Source organism: Procambarus clarkii, chromosome 8 (assembly GCF_040958095.1).
Source record: "Procambarus clarkii isolate CNS0578487 chromosome 8, FALCON_Pclarkii_2.0, whole genome shotgun sequence".
Classification (NCBI taxonomy): Eukaryota; Metazoa; Arthropoda; class Malacostraca; order Decapoda; family Cambaridae; genus Procambarus; species Procambarus clarkii.
Genome location: NC_091157.1, coordinates 50,162,486 through 50,187,401, shown reverse-complemented (window position 1 = coordinate 50,187,401; position 24,916 = coordinate 50,162,486). Strand labels below are relative to the sequence as shown.

At 40.5% G+C, this 24,916-nt stretch overlaps 1 protein-coding gene across 6 annotated transcripts in view; it reads right to left on the bottom strand.

Moving 5' to 3' along the window:
- LOC123759682 (protein ECT2) overlaps window positions 1-22,481 on the bottom strand; it is a 48,829-nt gene extending 26,348 nt beyond the window's left edge. For 4 of the 6 annotated variants that reach the window (XM_069318260.1, XM_069318257.1, XM_045744900.2 and 1 more), the window contains exons 1-9: window positions 22,128-22,431; window positions 19,550-19,656; window positions 19,057-19,187; window positions 15,399-15,531; window positions 13,928-14,137; window positions 13,306-13,449; window positions 11,992-12,129; window positions 11,625-11,776; window positions 6,545-6,640 (exon numbers count right to left, since the gene is read on the bottom strand). In XM_069318260.1, the coding sequence (XP_069174361.1) occupies window positions 6,545-6,640; window positions 11,625-11,776; window positions 11,992-12,129; window positions 13,306-13,449; window positions 13,928-14,137; window positions 15,399-15,531; window positions 19,057-19,187; window positions 19,550-19,656; window positions 22,128-22,164 (1,148 nt within the window). In that variant the 5' untranslated portion in view covers window positions 22,165-22,431. Of the gene's footprint in view, window positions 1-6,544; window positions 6,641-11,624; window positions 11,777-11,991; window positions 12,130-13,305; window positions 13,450-13,927; window positions 14,138-15,398; window positions 15,532-19,056; window positions 19,188-19,549; window positions 19,657-22,127 lie in introns of all 6 variants that reach the window. The other 2 variants (XM_069318276.1, XM_069318286.1) reach the window with 2 other exon arrangements.
- Between the last annotated feature and the right edge of the window lie 2,435 nt (window positions 22,482-24,916).

Below are 24,916 nucleotides of genomic sequence, written 5' to 3'. Positions count from 1 at the left end.
ACCAGTTGAAACTCATTCCTTAATTATGATAAGAAAGGTTACAAAATACACCCTATATCCCAGTGCAGGATTACCCAGTAATGTCCTCCAAGCATTCCAACCTATTCAGTTTTTCATGCAAACATTCTTTTACATCAAAATCTCTTAAACAATTCTTCCATCCTGTTCTTGATCAGCCTCTTCCTTTCCTTCCCTTTATTCTTTTCTTGCAAACATCCTTCATCAGCGTGTAGACACTAATGTTCTATATACCTATGTCCATATCATGTACATACTCTCTCCTATTTTTCTGACTCTTCTTCTATTCCATACACTCAACTTACATGTCTATGCCTTACTGTGCATCCTAATACTTCACATCGGGTCCACAAAGATTCATTATAAGGACGGCACCTTACTTGTTTCTTTTTGTAATACATACACATGTATGTTCCATACATACGTAGCAATTAGGGATGACTACAGTAGGCCCATTAGCCCAAATTAGTCTGGTCCCATTTAAACCCCACTTCCTCTCTTACCCAAATACACATCAAATCTATTTTTGAAACCTGTTAAACTGTCTCAATAACACTTGCTGGCAATCCATTCCACTCAACCTCAATCTAGTTTTCAAACCGGTCCTTCCATTTCTTTTCACTTCTCTAAAGTCAAAACTTATCACAGCAACCTCAACTAAGCCTCCTAGTAGATTTTGCAGCACTTCAAATTTATATTCTGGCACAGTTATTCTGTGCAAGAATATTCTGGAGCATTATTATCTTTTAATGCTCCAATTAACTACCTTCCTAATAAGAATTTAACTGGATATTGATTTTAAGGCCCAATGCAAAGTTCATCGTTCTACGCGTGTCCATGTGAATCTTGGGCATCAATGAATCCATTTCTCCAGTCATGTATTAATTAAATTTGAAATACTCAATACAGTGTGTTCTAACTTCTCCCTATCCAACTAAACACTAACAGTGCTGCAGAAAATATCACCTTTACCTTATTGGCGCACACACACACACACACAAGGACAAAAACATGATTAAAGAGATCCTTAAAGAGGTAAGGATGGAGGGAGCTGAGCGAAATGTTGAAAAGGTTTTCAGGCTTGGAAAGTACAACAAGGACAGAGACCGAATGATAAAGGTGGTTTTCATGAGCGAAATCGCGAAAGAGGAACTGCTAGCAAGGAAGTGTTGTCTAAAAGGTGTAGAGAAGTTCAAGAAAATATTCCTGCAGAGGGATATGACAAGGGAAGAGAGAATACGGACAGCAGACGCGAGGAAGGAGCGCAGGGAGAGAGAAGGAAATCAGAGTACCACAACCCAGAACCCTACAATCCCAGAGGGAAGTGGAGAACCCTCCTCAAACAGTGCAACAGCCACAGGGATTGGGGCACCACCCCCACATTCTACCCAACAGACACCCAACCTGCCCCATCCCCTGTCAGCCCCCCACTAAGTACCCACCTAGGGCACCCTCCCCCCACCCACCCCCCTCCCCCCACTCACCCCCCTCCCCCCACTCACCCCCCTTCTCCCCCTCACCCCTCTCCCCAGGACCTCCCTTCCCCCCCATCCCCCATGCCCTCCCTTCTCCCACATGCCTTCCCGTCTCTCCCACCCCCATGCCCTCCCTTCTCCCCCTCCCCCCTAAGCCCCCCACTCTCCCCCACCCCACCTAAGTCTTCCCCTCTCCCCCACTCCCCTAAACCCTCCCCTCTTCCTCACCCACCTCAGCCCTCCCTTTTCCCCCATGCCCCCCAAGCCCTCCACCCTTTTCTCTCCCCCCAAGCCCCCCCATCTCCCCTATCCCCCACAGCCTCTCCTCCCCCCATGCTTCCCCAACCCTCCCTCTCTTACCCACCCCCTGTACCCTCCCCCTCTTATCCACCCCCTGTACCCTCCCCCTCTTATCCACCCCCTGTACCCTCCCCCTCTCCCCCACCACCCCAAGCCCTCCCTCCTCCACCAATCCCCCCGTGCCAGGTCCCCCCAGCTCCCACTCACCCCAGATCCCAAAGGTCCCCCCCAGAAAAGAAGCAGAAGAGAGTCAGTTTCAGGGTGATGTACTCGAACATAGATGGGATCACAAGCAAGACAAGTGAACTAAGGGAAAGAGCACAAGAAGTTAACCCAGATGTAATCGGACTCACTGAAACAAAACTCTCTGGAATCATAACGAATGCCGTGTTTCCCCAGGAGTATACAGTAATAAGGAAAGAGAGGGAAGGTAGAGGAGGAGGCGGAGTGGCCCTACTCATGAGAAGGGAATGGAGTTTTAAGGAGATGGCCATCCCGGGCTGTGAGGAGTTCAGAGACTACATAGCAGGCACCATAACAATGGGAGGACCAAGAATAGTAGTAGCAGTAATATACAACCCTCCACCAAATGACAGGAGACCCAGTCAAGAGTATGAAAACAACAACAAGGCAGTTAACACTATAATTGAGAGGGCAGCCTCTGCTGCCTGTAGAAATAGATCCCACCTGCTCATCATGGGCGACTTCAATCACGGAAAGATTGACTGGGAGAACAAGGAACCGCATGGAGGCGAGGATACGTGGAGAGCCAAACTATTGGAGGTAGTGACAAGCAACTTTTTAACCCAGCATGTCGGAGAACCCACAAGGATGAGAGGAAATGACGAACCAGCAAGACTCGACCTAGTCTTCACTCTGAACGACTCCGACATAAGAGAAATCGGTTTTGAGGACCCAGTAGGAATGAGCGACCACAGTGTACTGGTGTTTGAGTACTTGATTGAAGAAGGGTTATTGAACTCGAGGAGGGATACCGAAACCAAAAGGTTAGCATACCGAAAGGGAAACTATGAGGGGATAAGAAAATTCCTAACAGATATAGCATGGGAAACAGAGCTCAGGGGAAAGACGGCCCAAGATATGATGGATTACATCACGCAGAAGTGCAAGGACGCAGCAAACAAGTTTGTCCCAGTCCAAAAGGAAAACAGAGAAATGAAGATGAGAAACCCATGGTTTAATCAAAGATGTAGGCTAGCTAAGCAGCAAAGCAAAAGGGCATGGAGAAACTATAGGAATAACAGGACACTGGAGAGCAGAGAAAGATACCAGAATGCCAGGAATGAATATGTCAGGATGAGAAGAGAGGCTGAAAGACAATACGAAAATGACATCGCAAGCAAGGCAAAGACTCAGCCTAAATTGTTGCATAGCCACATTAGGAGAAAAACAACAGTAAAGGAACAGGTTATGAGATTAAGGATAGGGGCGGAAGGATTCACTACAAATGACAAGGAAGTGTGTGAGGAATTGAATAAGAAATTCCAGGAGGTCTTCACCTTAGAACAAGGAGAAATTCCAGAGGTAAGTGAGGGAATAGCTAACCAGGAACCACTGGAAGAGTTTGAGATTACCAGTGGGGAAGTAAGGAAGTGTTTACTAGAGTTGGACGTGATGAAGGCTATAGGCCCAGATGGAATCTCCCCTTGGGTTCTAAAGGAAGGAGCAAGAGAACTGAGCCTACCACTCTCCATAGTGTATAACAAATCACTGGCAACAGGGGAACTGCCAGATATTTGGAAAGCAGCTAACGTAGTCCCGATATACAAGAAAGGGGATAGACAGGAGGCACTGAACTACAGGCCAGTGTCCCTAACCTGCATACCATGCAAGCTGATGGAGAAGATTGTGCGAAAAAAACTAGTGGAGCATCTGGAGCGAAGGAACTTTGTAACACAGCATCAACATGGGTTCAGGGATGGCAGGTCCTGCCTCACAGGGTTACTTGAATTCTACGACCAGGCAACAAAAATAAGGCAAGAAAGAGAAGGGTGGGCAGACTGCATATTTTTGGATTGTCAGAAAGCCTTTGATACAGTACCACACAAGAGGCTAGTGCGAAAGTTGGAGATGCAGGCTGGAGTGAGAGGGAAGGTACTCCGGTGGATAGAGGAATACCTAAGCAACAGGAGACAACGAGTCTGTGTGAGGGGTGAGGCCTCAGATTGGCGAGACGTCACAAGTGGAGTCCCGCAGGGGTCAGTCCTTGGACCTATACTGTTTCTGGTATATGTAAATGATCTCCCAGAGGGTATAGATTCGTTCCTCTCAATGTTTGCCGACGATGCAAAAATTATGAGGAGGATTGAAACAGAGGATGATAGTAGGAGGCTACAAGATGACCTGGATAGACTGAGTGAATGGTCCAACAAATGGCTGTTGAAGTTCAACCCGAGTAAATGCAAAGTAATGAAACTAGGCAGTGGAAACAGGAGGCCAGGCACAGGATACAGAATAGGAGATGAAGTACTTAATGAAACAGACAGAGAGAAAGATCTAGGAGTTGATATCACACCAAACCTGTCTCCTGAAGCCCACATAAAGAGAATAACGTCTGCGGCATATGCGAGGCTGGCTAACATCAGAACGGCGTTCAGGAACCTGTGTAAGGAATCATTCAGAATCTTGTACACCACATATGTAAGACCAATCCTGGAGTATGCGGCCCCAGCATGGAGCCCGTACCTTGTCAAGCACAAGACGAAGCTGGAAAAAGTCCAAAGGTATGCTACTAGACTAGTCCCAGAACTAAGAGGCATGAGTTATGAGGAAAGGCTGCGGGAAATGCACCTCACGACACTGGAAGACAGAAGAGTAAGGGGGGACATGATCACAACCTACAAAATCCTCAGGGGAATCGACCGGGTAAACAAGGATGAACTATTCAACACTGGTGGGACGTGAACAAGGGGACACAGGTGGAAGCTGAGTACCCAAATGAGCCACAGAGACGTTAGAAAGAACTTTTTCAGTGTCAGAGTAGTTAGTAAATGGAATGCATTAGGAAGTGATGTGGTGGAGGCTGACTCCATACACAGTTTCAAATGTAGATATGATAGAGCCCAATAGGCTCAGGAATCTGTACACCAGTTGATTGACGGTTGAGAGGCGGGACCAAAGAGCCAGAGCTCAACCCCCGCAAGCACAATTAGGTGAGTACAATTAGGTGAGTACACACACACACACACACACACTCATTTATATCTTTTTGCACATTGTTATTGACAACACTCACAGCACCTTCAAAATTATTCAATAAAGAAACCACACAACTATGGTAGTATCACACCAACTTCAACTCCAAAAAAATCACAAGAAATAAAACTTCTAAAGAATTAGAAGCATAGTATATTACTAGAAACTAAGATGTTGGGCAAACCCAGACTTTTCTTCCTCTATCACTGACAATTAAGCGCCTACACACACACACACACACTCATACCCATAGGCTGAACACAATAACAGTTCTGTTGCCTAAAATAAATGGAAAGAAAGAATTTATGGAATATACAGGCTTAGAGAAGTGGAAATATGGGAAGCCCCAGCTATGGTTAGCGATTTATCAATATTGTGAAATCGAATGACTTTAAAATTATTAGTTTTTAAATAAACAAATGAGATAAATAGCTCACTTTATGAGTTATATAAAGAATGAACATATAATAGATACACCGCACTTTAACAATATCCGGACTTTCATATAACGGTCCTGGTAAGTAATGGATCAAATTTACCTACAGGATTTTTACCTTCTGAAATTTACATCAGTTCATCACTTAGAAGTAATTTCCATAAAATCTAAATTGTTCTCATTTTTCTTAATTTTACTTTATTCTTAAAATACAGTATTATTAAAAATATCTCTCATTATGTAAGCTTTTTCACTGCCTTTCCCTCCAATACATAACTAAGCTGATACTGCTGTGTGGTAATAGCTTGAAACATCAGAAAACAGCAAGAACTTCCCAACCCTTGACGATAAAGCCAATTTATTAGAAAAAATAAACGGGGCTGGGTATGGCATTGATACCGATGCTGTTTACGATAAAAAAAAAAAAAAATTCCAATTTCTCGTTCTTTATTCCAAGCACGAGAACAGTATTTTGATGATGCTGGTTATCAATGGTTATGAAACATACAATGTAGCCCGAGGGTGGCTGCTGGTTGCAGTCTGTAGCCGAGACAATAGTATTAACCACGAGATCTGAGAACTTCAACACCAGTTCAGTGTGACTGCAGGAGTTTAACACACATTAATACTCATGGTAGAGTGCTACAATTGCACTTTGCTGCCATCATTTATCAAGGCCTGTCTCTGCTACAAAATATTTCAAGTAATCGAATAAATTTTTCCATGAATAATTATTATTCATGTACACATTAACCATTATTTATATACTTTTATGCATGAGTATGCTGAAATGTGATATACTGTATATCATTTGTTATGAGAAAAATCCAGAAATTTGATGATAAATAGCCAAAATAGGGAAATTATTCAGAAATCCAGATAGTTCGAAAAATCAAATCGGGTCCGGAATTATATCATCCAAACTGTCGAGGGTGCAGTGTAATGAACCATATGTTCAGTACCGTATTTTGAAAATGTTAACCAAGAAAATCCATAGCCATAAATTTATGCAATACAACTTACTATTTAAGCATGTATGAAACCCAAGGCATAATCAATAATTTGAATCGTTATAACATTAAATCGTGGAGGACCTGACCTGCTTAGGAGTCTATTGGGTGTCGAGACTGTGTCGTCAAGGAGAGAGCCCTCCGCAGATAAATATGCCAAATCACCAACTGATGATCTTCGCTTGCTGAAAATAAAATAAAATCTACATGAACCACCCATTACCCTTTGTCTTAATTTTTATAGAATTTTTATAGCCATTATAATGTTAGACACAGTTTGTGCACTTGGCCAACAATTATTTTATTTATATTTTAAAAGCATGCCAAGAAAACCATTTTTTAAAGCACACTATATTCATTCCAAACTAATTTATATTAATCTAACAATGAAAACATTAAACAATAATTGCTTTTATCACAGCCAGCCAAGAGGAGTATCCCCCAAGCTGTCATATCTCAGGATATGAAAGTGGTGGTTTAATTAATACAGGGAACATGAGTACACAAGTATGCACCTTTTGTGCATACTTTTGTATTTCTAAACCCCTCTACATTCAAGTACTGTGCTATATTTCATTATATTCCATTTGCTAACCGTCCATACAGGGTATGACTACTTATTTCCTAAAATGTCTGACTATTGTGTTTCCAGTTTCCACCAATAGTCTTGTCCTATTTTCTCTCAGTTTAAAGAGGCTTAAAGAGGTCAATCTTCTTTATTCCCCTCTGTATCTTTTATACATTGATGATATTACACAATGCTCCTCTTTTCTCCGGGGCTGTGAGACAATTTCTTTAATTAGCCTGTCCTCATAGCTTAGTACTGTTAGTTCTGGTACTAGTTTTTTGTAAACCAGAATACATCTTCAAAATTTTTTTTGTGTTTAAAGAGATGCGATCCCTTGTCACTTCAGCATACTCTATTAATAGACTCACATAAGCTGTGTACATGATCTTAAAAGCACTGGGTTCAGATTTATAAATGCTGTACCAGCTCATGCTCACCTGCTTCCCATATGTTACTGATGGTATCCATTGTTTCAATTATATCCATTGCCAATTTTTTATCTTTCTGATTATTTGAGTTGCCTTTTCCTCATGGTGTAAATGCTTCCTGGTTTTGTATCTCCATTTTTTATCTTCATTACATTACACTTTTTGGGGTTGAACTCTTAACAGCCATTTGTTTGTCCAATCCAAGAGTTTGTCAAGGTCTTCCTGTAGCACTACAAGCCCTTCATTTTTCACTCTCCTCATTAACTTTTCATCCTTAGCAAGCACTGATGTGTTTATATACTCAAGTCACTGTGGAAAGTGGTCTATATAGATTAAAACAGCAATGATCCTAGAACAGAACCCTACAAGACTGTTTTCAACTCTTTTATTAATTAAATTTTTAAATTTGTATCCTAGCCTTGAGCTGGGTGGAAGAAATAACACTTTATATAAAGTATGACATTTAATAACTATCACAGAGTAGTGATAACACACTCACCTCCCTATGTTGGTACTTTAATTTAAACCCTTTACTTTAATCATGGAAGGATGTTTCATTTGCAAGATGTCTTCTCAGGTCTCATACGACCTTCTCTAGTTCCTCTGTCTTCCAGTATTTCCTGGGTTATTTTATTCAGTGCCTCCATCTCTACTACCTCCATTTCTCTACCTTTTCTCTTTTCCTCCACCTCTTGCAATGCCTCATGGTCCCTTCTTAATTCTTCTATATTGTTTGTGTTGTGTTATTTGTCCAAATTTTTTAGCCACACCACTAAAGGCATTAAAAAGATCCATAACACCTGAATACTTATTTCCGCCTCTCTTCCTTATTATTAAGCATTTCCTTGGCAGTCATTCACATGCCCTCCTTCCTTACCCACCCCCATCTTTTATATGTCTCAGTTTGCAGCTCATTTTCCACCCATTTCTTTCCTCATCTAACTTTAATTACACACCAGGTTCTCAAGCTAGCTGGGGTGCATTCCTAGTGTGTTGCTGTCTTGGAGAAGCACTTGCCCGAGTTCCCTGTAAAGTATGGGTGGGGGAACCTCTTTTCTGCCAAGGGCCATTTGGATATTTATAACATCATACCTCAAGATAACCTCAAGATAATCATTCGTGGGCCATACAAAATTATCAACTTAAAAATTTGCCTGCTATATTTGGTCAAACATTTCATTAAACTCACCCCCTAATGTGATGGTTGGAACTACACATGCATAGCATATGTGTGTGTGTGGTGTGTGTGTGTGGTGTGTGTGTGGTGTGTGTGTGGGGTGTGGTGTGTGGTGTGGGTGTGTGGTGTGTGTGGGGTGTGGTGTGTGGTGTGGGTGTGTGGTGTGTGTGGGGTGTGGTGTGTGGTGTGGGTGTGTGGGGGGGGGGGGGTGGGTGTGTGTGTGTGGGGTGGGGGGGGTGGGGGGGGGGGGGTGTGTGTGTGTGTGTGTGTGTGTGTGTGTGTGTGTGTGTGTGTGTGTGTGTGTGTGTGTGTGTGTGTGTGTGTGTGTGTGTGTGTGTGTGTGTGTGTGTGTGTGTGTGTGTGTGTGTGTGTGTGTGTGTGTGTGTGTGTGTGTGTGTGTGTGTGTGTGTGTGTGTGTGTGTGTGTGTGTGTGTGTGTGTGTGTGTGTGTGTGTGTGTGTGTGTGTGTGTGTGTGTGTGTGTGTGTGTGTGTGTGTGTGTGTGTGTGTGTGTGTGTGTGTGTGTGTGTGTGTGTGTGTGTGTGTGTGTGTGTGTGTGTGTGTGTGTGTGTGTGTGTGTGTGTGTGTGTGTGTGTGTGTGTGTGTGTGTGTGTGTGTGTGTGTGTGTGTGTGTGTGTGTGTGTGTGTGTGTGTGTGTGTGTGTGTGTGTGTGTGTGTGTGTGTGTGTGTGTGTGTGTGTGTGTGTGTGTGTGTGTGTGTGTGTGTGTGTGTGTGTGTGTGTGTGTGTGTGTGTGTGTGTGTGTGTGTGTGTGTGTGTGTGTGTGTGTGTGTGTGTGTGTGTGTGTGTGTGTGTGCGCGCGCTCATCAAGTATTTATGCATTTCATTTTGAGCAATTTTTTTGCACTTTCTGTTGGTGGTTTGAGTGCTTCCTTTTCACAAACCATGCTATTTTATTGTACAGTATTGTCTCCCCTGCCTTTCTGGGTGCTTTCCCCATGTGATTCGTAATAATCCCCAGCTCTGTGCCTCTGTGAGGGGGCCAGGTTCTAGCTCTGGGTCCCTAGTAGGCTAACAGAGCTCATAAGACTGATGTGACTTGTGTATGGGAACTAACTCGGTCTATATAGCTACAGGAAGTCACCAGGGAGTTCACCCAGAAAATTTATTCAAACGTTTAATAAGTTAGCAAATGCTTTAGTATAAAAATGTAAACTTCTCTCATTCAATTCCTTTAGTACCAGAACAACTTACAAGCATAAATAAACTGTAGAACTCTCATAAATAAATTATTACATTAAAGAACTCGCAAAATGTTCAACGCCAAAAGAAATAACACGGTAAGCAGCTTTATCATGACTAATCATTCACATTCTAGAGAAAAATGCAGACACCAAGAGTAACAATAGATCAACTTACCAGTTCTCTTAATGCAGCACTGAGGCATTAATAATAAAACCAATATTTTACTTGATATGTCTATACGTGGTAAATGCTTACATAGTAAATGCCTTCCATCATGGCTATACATGTTTCTACTTTACAGAAAAACAAGCAATAGTTTTACCCTTTAGTTCTAGCTAAAGTTTATTGCAAGAAATGAGCTTTTCAATAAGAAATGGGAGTGTATTAAATACAGTATTACTGATATTTAACGAGCTTGAAAATATGGCATATGACAAGATGAATCGAGAATCATGGATGGGATTCTGAGAGTTGTTCTACTCCCCAAGCCTGGCCTGGGGTCAGGGTCGACTTGTGAGCTTGGAGTGGCCCACAGGCCCACATATCCAGTACAATCCCGGTTGGTCTGGAACTTCTTGCAGAAAACTGTCCAGTTTTTTTTCTTGAAGACTTCCACTTTTGTTCTGGTAATATTTCTTATACTTGCTAGGAGGATATTGAACAACTGTGGCCCTCTGAAGTTCATACAGTGTTATCTGATTGTGCTTAGAACACAATTCATTCAAGTTGTTAAGGTCCTAAGAACTTGCTAATTTTAAGAGAGCATTCTCTTTAAAATCAATTTTTTTTTCACTATTTCCCTGTCTCCACTCTCTTCTAGGTTTAACATGTTGCATATTTGATTTAAAGAAGGACATGGTTGCTCTTGCCCAAAAGAGCAAGGTACTGAATATCTTCTCCCCTAGTAAATATTAAATCCAGCATTGAAGGAGTCTCCTCTTCTCTATTATTGTCGTGACCTTTGTGTGTGTGTGCGCGTGTGCACACAAGAAGTTCATGTTTACAAGACATTTACCACTGAAATTCTAACGGGCATAACAAGACAAGAAACAAACCGAAAATAAACCCGACACGATCTGTCCTAGACCGAAATAAACAATCCTAGGCCTATTATATGCAATCTTGGACCTAATTTAGTACACATGTACTATAATAGTCTAGGGAGAGTTAGATGTGGTTGTTACCTTCTTTTTCCGACCCTCTACAAAATGAATAGTATCAAGATTTTCCTTGGGTGCAAATTACAAAATATGACTTGTCATCCGAACATGACAGTAACTATAGTTACCATACATTGCAGTTACCTTGCGTTGGTCCTCGGAATCAACGCAAGGCGACTGAAAAGTATAATAACTATAGGTACCTGTATTATCCTTTTTGGATGACAAGTTATCATAAACGCAACTCATTTCCATTCCATTTCTACCTACATGTCCCCGCTTGTGGCAGTGTTCTTTATACTTCTGTTATTGGATATTTCTCGACATTTAATACCATTACCCGAATTTATTATTGCAAATGGCAGTTGGCAATTTTATATACTGTATACACAACAGCATAAATGTTAAAATATTAAGGATTCCTAAAATTAATAAAACATTCAAGCTAATTAGTATGTTGAGAAAGGTTAGAGACTAGGAAGAATGGAATAATTTAAACTGCTCCAAAATATTAAGGGAAGTTATTATGCTAATGTAGATCACAAGAAATATATTCACTGTACATGAAAGAAGGTAGTGATGAAAATTCATTGCTAAAGTAAATTAGGTAGCAGTAATATAGAGAGCACTATACCTTGCAGGTGGAGCAGAGGGCAATGTGGAGGGCGAGTCATCCTGAGCTAAATGCTGCACCGTTTCTCTTAGACGTTTACGCCGACGACTTCTTGAACCTGGAGTACTTGGCGATGAAAACATTTGCCGTGGACTCATCAGAGTGCTTAAATTCTGAAAACAAAAATATGCTCGGGGGTGAACACACAGCTGGAAATGACTTTTCAGAAGAAAATCTATAAAACCAATTATTGCTCACACACCTTACATGTTTGAGTACTCTATCTTCAAAACTAAAAATAACCTGCGACATCAGACCCAGGCATGATATATGATATCATAGTTGGAATAAAAATTGGGATGTAATTGGGGTGTTAAGAAGCTTTTACCATTTGTTCAAAAAGATGAAGTTTCTCATCGGGACAAGCTTCCATTTGTATTGAAGTCCAAAACCACTCGGCTTTTACAACATGTGCTCGTGGTGGACAGTCAGCTGGCTTCTCTGTCATCGTCTGGTCTTCTAACACCTGAAGTCATTGAAATTATTGCAAGGATATACTGTAATTATACACAGTGCACCGTATTAAATTCAGACGTCTCAATATCTCATCCCTCTCAACAACAAACAAAATATGCTCACAATTCTGTAAGCTTTGGATCACCCCTTTATGACATTTTTAAAATATTTGGAAAAAAAAACTTTCTTTGCAAATGAGTTAAAAGTATTTAAAAACCTTGTATGAATATTTAGATTTTTTAATTCCTTAGATAGAAAATTAATTATATTCTGATACTGATATTGGTTTCTGAAATTTAGATAAAGTTACACCTTAATTTTACATTTTATTTTTCTAGCGAGATTCATTTAAAACATTAAATATATATGGCCAAATTAAGAAATACCATCACTGGCCTCAAAATTTAATATTTTTAATAAATGGGTGCCACATGCTCCAAAATTCTTCTAGTTAGTGACTTTTTACATACAATAACAAGAGTTATAATTAGTTAATAATAGAAGGAGAGATTTCAAATCTTGGTAGGTATAAAATATATTGTTCTTTTCAATATGGTGGGGAAACAAAGGGGAAGGGAGCGTGCAGGAAGATGGGGAGGTTATGTGGGTGGGGAGACATTAAGGGGGTGTGAAGGGAGGTGGGGAGACATTGAGGGGGGTGTGAAGGGAGGTGGGGAGACATTAAGGGGGTGTGAAGGGAGGTGGGGAGACATTAAGGGGGTGTGAGTGGGAGACTGTATATGGGTGAACAGGAAGGGGGGGGGGGGGGGGACAATGATGGTGTGTGGAGAGGGGAGACAGTGAGGGTGTGGGGAAGACGGTGAGGGTGTGTGGTGGGACATGGGAAGGGTGTGTGGTGGGACATGGGAAGGGTGTGTGTGGGGCACACAGGAGCAGTTTTTCCATCAAATTCTGGCATATGTACGAGCCGCACGAGTGTCGTCGGGGGGTTGGTCAGCCATGGAGCTTAGTTATAAAGCACCAGGACTGACCAATCTTTACATCCGATTAATGGTGCAGTGGTCACGGTACCGTGTATGTTTAGGGGTGATCCTGGACGTAATGGGTTTGACTGGGTCATTTAGAGTTTTTAGTGATAAATAAATGTGTGTATATTATTTATATTTATTTATTTGTATAGGGTAATAACAAAATACTACGATGATATAGCAGATAGAACACATACCACGTGTGTAGCCTGCGGGTCATCGAGAGATGTGAGTATTCCACCATTCTGCTGCACCAAGTCCTCCATTTGCACCTTCTCTTCCTCAGGAAAACCTTCTAGCACGATACGCAAGTTTTGAAAAACTTTTAATTTGTACTTGCCCTGGAGAGAAAAAATATAGTAAATGAACCTAGTTTTGTCCGTGTTGCTGCGCTCGATACTTTTATTATCTTGATTTACCTGGTGATATATACATACAGTATTGTTTTACATTCAGCACTATCAACCAGAATTCTTAATTTGATTATATCGATTCAAACACTTTTGTAGGTGAATACATAAGTGAAAATTCTTTCAGTGTAAAGTGACAGTTCACCGATTTACTGTAAAAGTGTGCGGCAGAACTGTACACTCCGGCTGTATATATCATTCATGTTATTCCCATACTTTACAAAAATATTTAACACAAAAGTTAAATCTGGTTTAGTTATATTAACATCACTGAACAAGTATATATATATTTTCTCCACACATGTTTGAATCCCAATAACATATAAAATATTGTGAACAAAATAATCATTGTATCAACTACATGAATACTACTTAATATGATCAACAATAAAGTCCTGGTAAGACTAACCATGGCTTCGCTATCGGCTCTGGCTTCTGCTTCATCCCGGTGAGCCCACGCAGCATGGACCCAGTCTTCCCCCATCACGGGAATGTTAAAGGTAACTGCATACTGATACTTTTCACCAGTAGAGGAGTAAGCCAGAAGATGGGTCACGTTCTCCTTGATTTCATTTTTGACACTACCACCCATGTAGTGGACTAACTTCAGTAATCTTGACTGAAATTTAAAATAGAAATGTAATATGAGGATAAAATATAAGTAAAGGTCATGATTGAATAAGGTAATTTAAAATTTCTGAAAACTGCACTTTTTATAAAGTAAAATGAAGTGAAGTGCTCTCGTCTCCTTACCAGACACGAAAAACGTACGAAAATAACATTGTATATACAATACATGGAAAATACTGGAGAGCCCAGATCCCAAATTTGCACAACAACAAATTGTAGTGAAAGATATGGAAGGAAATGCAAAAATAGAACCAGTGAGGAGTAGTGAGAGCACTGTCTGAACATCAGAGATCCACAGCTGTTCAATACCCTCCCAGCAAGCACTAGAAATATTGCCAGAACAAAGGTGGATGATTATAAGAAGCATTTAGACAAGTTCTTGCAAGAAGTGCCGGACCAACTGGGTTGTAGAGAACATGTGGGCCTGCGGGCCACTCCAAACAACAGCCTATTGGACCAAGTTATCAAGTCGATCCTGGTCCCCAGGCTTGGTGGGTAGAAGAATTCTCGGAACCCTCTCCAGGCATTCCTGTTTAAACTCCATTACAGGTATTTTCAGCACATTTGTCTATCAAAATATAAAAGTAACAAAAGATGCAAAAAATTCCATCCAACGATCTTTTAATCAATTATCAAGACATCCGGAAGTACAAATTGGTTCAGATAATTAAGGAAGCACTGTACTTCCTTCTATTTTCATTTGCATAGGAAAAAATAAGCGATAACCAGACACTAAGATGTTCCAAGTTCATTAGACCCTTATAGTATGAATCAAAAGAGAAACCTCATTTCTATATAGACACTAGAACAGAGGCCTTAACCTGAAAGTGGCACTGCCCTGGTAATTCTGAGCTTGCAAAGTGTCTGGCATCAAGATAGTATAACTATGATATTAGAAGGTACTGTATTATATACAGTACACCATTACACACACAGATCACACTAACGTGATGCATCAAATGAACAAATCCACAAGGGCCGTGACGAGGATTCGAACCTGCGAAGGCAGTGTCTGGGACACTCCCGGACGCAGGTTCGAATCCTCGTCACGGCCCTTGTGGATTTGTTCATTTACAGTACACCATTTCTTTTAGTACTACTAGGCAACACTTCTAAAACAGCATACATGGTTCCCTGGATTAAACTTAAATAACTACAAATATACCTTAAATTACTACACTGTATAGAATGCCAAAAGGACTGGTAATACAGAAGCAGTCAAACAGTTTTTAATAGAAAAGCACACTTACCACTTCTGACTTTTTTCTGAATCCAGTGAAAACTATAATGATGTCTTTCATGACATGACAGAAGACAGGACGACGGGTGTAAGTTAACATCCCACTCTCAGAATATTTTAACAGTGCTGGTTTCCCCAGTAATCTGAAAAATACAATATTTATTATATTATTCCATTGAATACGATATGCATCTAGATATGTTTCAAGGTAATTGCATCCATTTCCGAGGCAATGTCCTGGTATCCGAGTAATAACTAGAGCAAGTCGCACCAAACAAGGGAAGCCGAAACGTGCAACTGCTGAAATTTGTGGATGGAAGGCAAATCCAGAGCCCTGATTAAGGACCTATAAATGCACATTAAGGAAAGTGTCGGCAGCATCCAGCTCAAACCGAGATGAAAGAAAATACAGGCAATCAATCTGAAGAAACCCCATCAGGTTTCTAGCAGAGGACTATTAGAGCAACTCGGATAGGACTTTCATCACACTGTATGCTATACCATCATGTCAAGAGATGTAAATGTACATTCCTTTTAGGAAGGTACATTTAATTTTAAAGGTAATTCTGTCATAGTTATCATATAAATTAATACTAAGATTATGTTTAATCAGTTGTAGGTTCTGTATACTAGCAATACTTACATAATGTTTAACCACTGTGATGCGCCGAGTTTATTGTGAAATTCCCCGTGCACACGAAATCAAATGTTCCCCAAAAATTCTTTCTTCATAAAATGTTAAATTCCCTTCCCTGAACATGTCTATGTAAAAATAAATACCAAATTCCACTTACTTTGGCTGTGGGGACATGGACAATGTGCGCTGTGACGTCATCAGGGGCTGGTTGCCCGTGCGGGACACGCCCAGACACGGTCGCGCGGGCCATTCAAGCACCGGGTGTTGCCACAAATTTATTTTCAATTATTTGTTCTATATATTTCCAATGCGGTTTTATGTTTTTTTATCGTATATGATGCATATTTGTGTCCATTACAATATGTATACAGTAGAATGTTCATAATGTTCCATGGAACTGTAATACATGTGTCACCAATGTGTCCATAATAAATGTTTATTGTCGCAATATTACTTGTTAAAAATTCACTAAAATTACAATATACTAACACACTATATTACACACACAGTACTTCAGAAGTGAGTAATAATCAACGAAGTAGTCCATGGTACACAGCAAGACTTCGCTCTCGTTGCACCAGGTACAGTAGGATTTTCGCTTCCTGTTTCTTCATTCTGTGTGCTTGCAAATAACACACTCACGTACACCCTTGGCTTTAGTACCTGTAGGTGGTATGTAACCAAGCCTGTAAAGCATAAGGTAGTCTTGAAAAGATTATAGGAAAAGATCAATTTGTAAGGTAGTCTTGAAAAGATCACTTTGTGAGGTCCCACGCAGGAAGAGATTCAGCCAGCCTCAAAGAGTATCCGTCAGTCAAGAAGAGATTCAACTATTCTTGAAAATATCTATGGAAAACACCACCATGGAAGCCCCTAACACTGCTAATCTATGCTACTTGTATCAGATGCATCATCACTGAACGCAGAAAACGATTCATCTATATAAATTGGAGATAGCATAGGTGGGCAAGGGTGGCACTCAGAGCTATAACTGGATATGCTCACTGTATCCTCCTCATAGGTGCTGTATCACTTGCATCCGACCTTTGTGTTAGGTCCTTATTGCACCTAGCTTCACCAATATTACGACCTTTATGTTCAAGCAATCGGGTTCAAATTTCACCGACAGCGCGCGATCTTTCAACACAGCGTCAGACAGGTGATTGGGAGCCAGAGGCGCGTGCGCCACCCATGGTTGCTCACTCGGTACTAACCCAGCCAGCAGCCCTAGGGCATTTTGGGAATTTTTTCCAAGATGGCTGCCTCTCACTGGAGGTTCTAAGAGTCCATTTCATACATAACCAACCGCGCACACATTTAGAATGGATATGAAAAAATAAGAGTTTTCTCGGATGGCGCAGTTTCCCACCAACCGAGAATACTCGGTTGGCGCAGTTCAGTGGTCAAGGAAAATGCTAGTATTGGCTACAAGTGAGTGATGAACAAGGTAGGGCCATGTTAGGCTGCAAAATCATTAATATTTTGGACTCCATTTTAGCTGAGGATGGTGCAGGATTTATGCCTTGCAGCAATTTTTTCCAGTACAAATTGAACATCCCTCCTATTAATTCTCTAAAACTCTTGGTTGACATTAAGAAATATATTGAGTGAATCAGATGCTTTGTGTTTTGTATAATTCAGCTGAAAAGATTACTGTATTAGTCTTCATGGCTGATGGCTCCTTAAGATTAAGGAGCCATCAGTTAGTATTTTAAAAGTTGTTCAATGTCAACAAATCTTTTTTGACTAGTTGTATATAAATAGGGTTGCAATTGTTCCAAGCTTCAGGGTTGAATTTTTTATTTTTTTGTTTTTACATATTTTCAACCTCTATCTTCAGCCACACGTTTCAAATGAAATCATTTCTATGACACTCTTCTATCACATTAGCATATAATAAAAGGTCCTGAATCAGCGGATTTTCCAAAATATGTTTAGTTTTACTAATACAAATAGTCAAAGTTCCCCCCCCAAAATTATGCAAATATAGCATGTTTATTACCATTATAAAATCAATAAATGAACTTAGGAAAAAAATTTTGAGCCAGATTGTAGAAACAAACTACACATAAGGTGTAAGTTTCAAGTAAATTGAATAAAAAATTTAAGAGTTATAAGAACGTTTATGTTACTTGAAATAAATACGTAAAAAATAAAGTCTAAGGTTTTGCCATCTGTGGCCGAGATTGACATCAACCAATTTCCTGGCACCCTTGGCACCCTTACAGATAGGGTTACATGCAGTCAGGTGTATAAGTTTCATGCAAATCGCCCGACAAACAAATAAAAAAAAATTTATTACTTTTCTTAACTAATTTTTTTTGGATAAAACTAATTAAATATTTTTATTATATGCTATTGTGAGAGCTGAGAGTAGTAGACATGATTTCAGTTGACACTAGTGTTTGATATTAATCTTTGACCATTTTGGAAATTTTTTGACAATTCAATTTTTTTTTCTCCCTTCCTATTTATGCTACAATGCCGAGACTTGGACCAGATGAAACCCTTTTCATATACTGTACATCAAAAAAGTTTGATTGAAATCGAACTAGTTATTATTTATAGCATATTTTTGGCATATTTGAAACTAATGCCCCTTTAAGCCACGTTATTGTGACTCATCGTCTGCAGTACTGTGTTATTCCCCCTCAACACGCTTTTAACACACAACAAATTCACCCTCACATCAAGTGGCAAAGCAGATTAAAATTAATGTGGCAAACTTAATAGATGTCCAAATATTTGAAGAGACCTCCACAGCATGTGCACATTTACATTTTAACAATAATACTTTAATTAATTTTTTTACAAATTCCTTAAAAGTTTATTTGCTAAAAACACACACAGTTTACCCAAACTGTGCAAATAAGTTTATACTGGTAATTTATACACAGAATGGAGCTCTCTCAATACAATCTGCAACTCATAGGTCTATAGAATATAAAATAACAAATTATCCAATAAAATACAGGACAATTTTTTTTTTTACCAAGCACCTAATTATGATATCAAAACAGAATGTACATACCTAGCACCAGCTTTATTTAACTCCTCAAATTCGTCACTCTCAAAATCAGCCAAAATGAAATATGTGCAGTAACTGAAGTCTGATACATATTCTTGTCCTGTTTCTGAAGTTACAATAGGCACATCGAATTTCTGAAAAAGAAAAAGAAGTTTAGATGTTTTATTGTATGAATTCGACCAGTAAGAGCACTTTCCACGACATCCAGGTCAACAGCAACTGCTATGGATGGTACTCTGTGTGTGAGACATTATTGCACCCTAGATAACACTAGTGTCTTTTAAAAATTATCATTGGTTTCGAATTTCTTGTTTGAAAGGTTCTTATTATCCAACCTGTCATATTTCTTGCAATTGTGACAGTTACTGAACTTTATTGTGTCCTTTAAAAGTAAGGTCTTCTGATATGATTACTACCAGGACTTTAGCAAAGCAAGGATGAAATGTTTTCTAGATTTAACATAAAAAAGCTAAATATACACTAGGTTAAACAGTACCTTTGCTGCTTCAAGGGTTTCTGCATCATCTGCCAGGCTGCCAACTAAACAAATACGTGGATCCGCACCCGATTCCACCTCGACCTGGCTTACTGACGTCACATCCACTGAAAGAGTAAAAACACATAAGAACTCGTAAAATTCATTACAATTCAAGACTTTAAATGTGACGACTATAAATTTCTATACCGGTACAGTACAGTACATTACAGTCTTGTCATTTTGTATTTTTCAAGTTACAACCCTAATTTTGTCAGAAAATTTGACTCGGCTTTCATATTTCACATCATCAATAATACACCATATTTACATAACCAAATGTAATGAAACCTAACCTAACCGAACCTTAACCCCTAGGCTGCAGCTATCGTCTATTGACGATCCCTAAGGAACTGCCGTTATCATCATATGGCTACTTAAACAATTATTGTCTGGGTTTTACATGCATGATGCAAATATGGATAGACCTATTTGAATGTACATAATAGGCCTATGTGATTTTAATAGAGTTTACCGTGACCCATTAAAAAATCCTACCACCATTTCATGGTACGAATTTGGTAATCATCATGAATGTTTCTAGGGGGAATGCAGTCATTGTCATATGACAGTTTGAACAATTAGTAGATTTAAACAAAAGTGGATATAAATAAAGAAAAAACAAGTGATAAAACAATTAGTGAAACATACAAGGATAAAAAAAGGAAACGTCAACAAACTCGGGCACCAGGAGTTGACAAGTGCCAGATGCAGCCTTGTAGCCACCTCCATCCAATGAAATGATAAATATCACATTTTCATGCTTTTCTTACATTTTGCATACAAATTAATAATTATATAATGAACATTAATTTTTAGAATTTATTTTTTGGTACATTTGTATGACCATTTCTCCATAACCGCTGTCCAAGGGTTAACTTAACGTAATCTTGCCTTAACCTAACCATGGATAGAGAGTAGATAGCGGCACAAATTATGTAGCCGTTCCCATTTCATTTCCTTGAGCAGATCTCCCAGAAGATGGGTTGCTGTTATAACAGTATTTGTCACATTTTCCAATTTAGGTACTGTATCTTAAGTTGAAATAACCTAGCAAGATGATGTTTGGGGCAGGGTTTGTGAGGTTTTCTAAGCAGTACTGCATTCAATTTTTATTAGTTGGTCTTTAAACTACTGAGGATTTGCACAGAAAATGTTAGTGCCTAATTCGAACAAGCCTAACCTAAGGTAATAAATCCTAACCTAAATATATACAATACTTTATATACAACTTTGATTAGCTAATAGAGCCTCGTCAAAATATCTATGAATGACTTGACCACATCGTCTTTCTTCCCAACACAGTAATAAACTCATGGAACTGCCTACCTGCTGAAGCCATTAATAGAAAGGCAGTATTGTACTCCAGGTCAAAATCAGCTGACAAAGTCCTTAGGAATAACTGGAAGACTTAAGCCACTTGTTCTTGCCGAGGTCAATAGAGATGATGGCACTTAAATATCGGTTACAAACCTGGAAAGGATTTTGAAAGTTCTACTCCCTGAGCCCGGCCTGGGGCCAGGATCAACTTGCGATAACTTGGCACAACAAGCTGTTGCTTGGAGTGGCCCGCAGGCCCACATATCCACTACAACCTGGATGGTCCGGCACTTCTTGCAAGATCTTATCTAAATGCTTCTAATAAAAAAATCTACCTTTGTTCTAACAATGATTCTAATGCTCCCTGGAAGGGTATCGAGTAGCTGTGGACCCCTGATGTTCGGATATTGCTCTCCGATTGTGCCTATGGCACCTCTACTCCTCACTGGTTCTATTCTGCATTTCTTTCCATTATCTTTCACTCCAGTACAGTATGTTATTCTAATGCACAAATCTGGGGCCTGGCCCTCCCAGTATCTTCCACGAACCGCATATATTACTTGAAACCTTTCTCGTCTCCTTTCCACAGAGTATGTTTTGAAAGTTTTGAGACGGTCCCAATAATTTAGATGTAGTATAATTTCTATGAATAAAGTCCCGAGTTGGACTTGGAGAGCAAGAGAACTCTTGAAACTGACTATAGATAAACAACCATTGGTCACCTGGTCAAGGGTGACACAGGTGTGACCAGCCTATCATTGGTCACCTGGTCAAGGGTGACACAGGTGTAACCAGCCTACCATTGGTCACCAGGTCAAGGGTGACACAGGTGTGACCAGCCTACCATTGGTCACCTGGTCAAGGGTGACACAGGTGTGCCCAGCCTACCATTGGTTGGTCACCAGGTCAAGGGTGACACAGGTGTGACCAGCCTACCATTGGTCACCTGGTCAAGGGTGACACAGGTGTAACCAGCCTACCATTGACGGCTTGACCAGGGCCACAGCACATGTACCCGGCCACGTGTGACCCAAGGGGCATAGCTGGCAGGTGTGCCCAGCATGCCCTACGCCTCTTGGCCAAGCCCGCTGCAGCGCCTCCGTCACTAGTACCGGCCTAACCAGGCATTTCCACCTCCTGCCGGGCCAGATGCACCCATCCCCGCGACCCAAAGCTCCCCTGGCCACCACCAGCAGCCCCTACAACCCACCCTACTCACCGTTAAGCATTATAGACCTCTGCGTTACTTCAGCCATCTTCGTGAAAGTGTCTAAGAATACCGAGCAGCGGCAGCCAAGGAGCTCTGCCGCAGTTTACTGGCGTCTTGAAGGTGTTATGAGCCTCCTACACCAGTCCTCCATGGTCAGGCGGCGCCCTGCCTCGCCCCCCGCCTCACTCTCACTCTCTACCACAGATATTCCCGCCGAGAACACCCTATATTCACCGGGTATTTACGGGTTCACAACAACATACCACAAGGTGCCATTTAAACTGTTGCTGGCGTGACGTCACGGGGACACAAACGACGGAATAAGTGAAGAGCGGCCGTGCGCACCCTCCATCAACACCTTCACTACTACACACTTCTACACCATATATCCCCTCCACCTAACCCCCAATATATCCCCATATAAAAAAAAATCCTCAAATATATAAATAACATCCAGTTACACTCCTTTATAATCATAAATTTCATCATTCAATGCATTCCTTCATAATTCCCTCTATATAATTCATTTTTCCTGCTATAATTCCTTGTATCGATAATATTGTGTACAAACTATCTATTGTAAACAATTTTGGAATGATATCTCCTTTGCCGGTGTCTGTATTTGTTAATGTATTAGCTCTGCTAACCTTGAGTGTTGGCACCTTAAATGTTAAGGAGACAATAGGACAGAATTAAGTGCAGGGCACGTAACGTAGGCTAGTCACTTCCTGCCCCAGCCACAACTGTGCCCACTCCCTTCAGTGTCACCTCCAGGGGCATTATAACACCCATACGGTCACCAGGAGCATGATAACACCACACACAGTCAGTCACCAGGAGCATTATAACACCATACACAATCACCAGGAGCATTATAACACTATACACAGTCACCAGGAGCATTATAACACCATACACAGTCACCAGGAGCATGATAACACCACGCACAATCACCAGGAGCATGATAACACCACACACAGTCACCAGGAGCATGATAACACCATACCCAGTCACCAGAAGCATTATAACACCACATAAATCAGGTAATAAAGTCACCAGGAACATTATAACACCACATAAATCGGGTAATAAGGTCACCAGGAACATTATAACACCACACGTTACCTGCAGAAGCACTATAACACCCCACAAGATCACCATGAACATTATAACAGCACTCAAGGTAAACCAGGAGCATTATAAGGCCACACAAGGTAACCACAGATATATTATAACACCACACAAGGTCGCCTGCAGAGGTATCATAACACTACACAATGTCACTAGGAGCATCATAACACCTCAGGCTGCAGCAGCACTATTGCAGGTATACACTACAGTAGCCTCGCCGTATAGTATACACTACAGCAGCCTCGTCATAGGTATACACCCTCGGAGACGGAGAGAGCTACCGGGAATATGGAAAATAACAAATTGAAGTTGCAATATTCGAGAATGGGGACAGGTATGAAGCCAGACCAGTATCTATATAGTTTAGCACTTCGTGCATTTATTGCAAAATGCTGGAAAACGTCGTCAGAAAAAGGATTGTGAATAATAATAATACTCCACAGGAGCCTTGATGATATATCATGTTCTTTGATACATCATGTTAATGTGATTTATCTGTATAATAATAATAATAATAATAATAATAATAATAATAATAATAATAATAATAATAATTTTATTCCTAAAAGTATGCGTACAGGGAACATAAGTAGGCTTACATATCTATAAGAATATTTATTGAAAGTAACAAATGATATATAATATAAAGATGTCATGATGCCAGGCATAGGCATAAACGTGCCATCTATGATGACAGGCATAGACTATTACATTATGGATTCTGTAGTTCAAGCAACAGTCCAGTTACTGGCTATTCATGCCCGCGCCATTTTTGGGTGGCTTAATCTTTATCAATCAATCAATCAACTGTCCAGAAGTAACTTTCAAGATTAATAACCAAGGTGGATGGAGGTAGAGTCCTTTGATTCAAACATGGGTTGGACATGTTTATGAGTGGGATTGGGTGGTTATAAATAGGAGCTGCCTTGTATGGGGCAATAGGCCTTCTGCAGTTGCCTTTAGTATGTTCTTATGTCATCTGTTGAGAATGGAACGGTACACTGCACAAGGCTGTTTACATTTGAAGCAGGAAAGTCGCCGGTCATGTAAATCAACACACAGCAAAAACCTTCACTCGACCGATGACCCTTAAACATGACTTGCACAAATAGTTGTTGTTGTGTGTAGCTGACATCCCTAAGGCCATCTTTAACAAGTACAGTGTAGCTGTCATCTCTAGTGCCGTCTTTAACAAGTACAGTGTAGCTGTCATCTCTAGTGCCGTCTTTAACAAGTACAGTGTAGCTGACATCTCTAGTGCCATCTTTAACAAGTACAGTGTAGCTGTCAACCTGTGGTACCTTTAGCAAGTATACAGCGTAGCTGACATCTCTAGTGCCATCTTAAACAAGTACAGTGTAGCTGACATCTCTAGTGCCGTCTTTAACAAGTACAGTGTAGCTGACATCTCTAGTGCCATCTTTAACAAGTACAGTGTAGCTGACAACCTCTGGTACCTTTAGCAAGTATACAGTGTAGCTGACATCTCTAGTACCATCTTAAACAAGTACAGTGTAGCTGACATCTCTAGTACCATCTTAAACAAGTACAGTGTAGCTGACATCTCTAGTACCATCTTAAACAAGTACAGTGTAGCTGACATCTTTAATACCATCACCACGTGCAGTGTAGCTGACATCTCTGACACCATCAACTAGTACAGTACA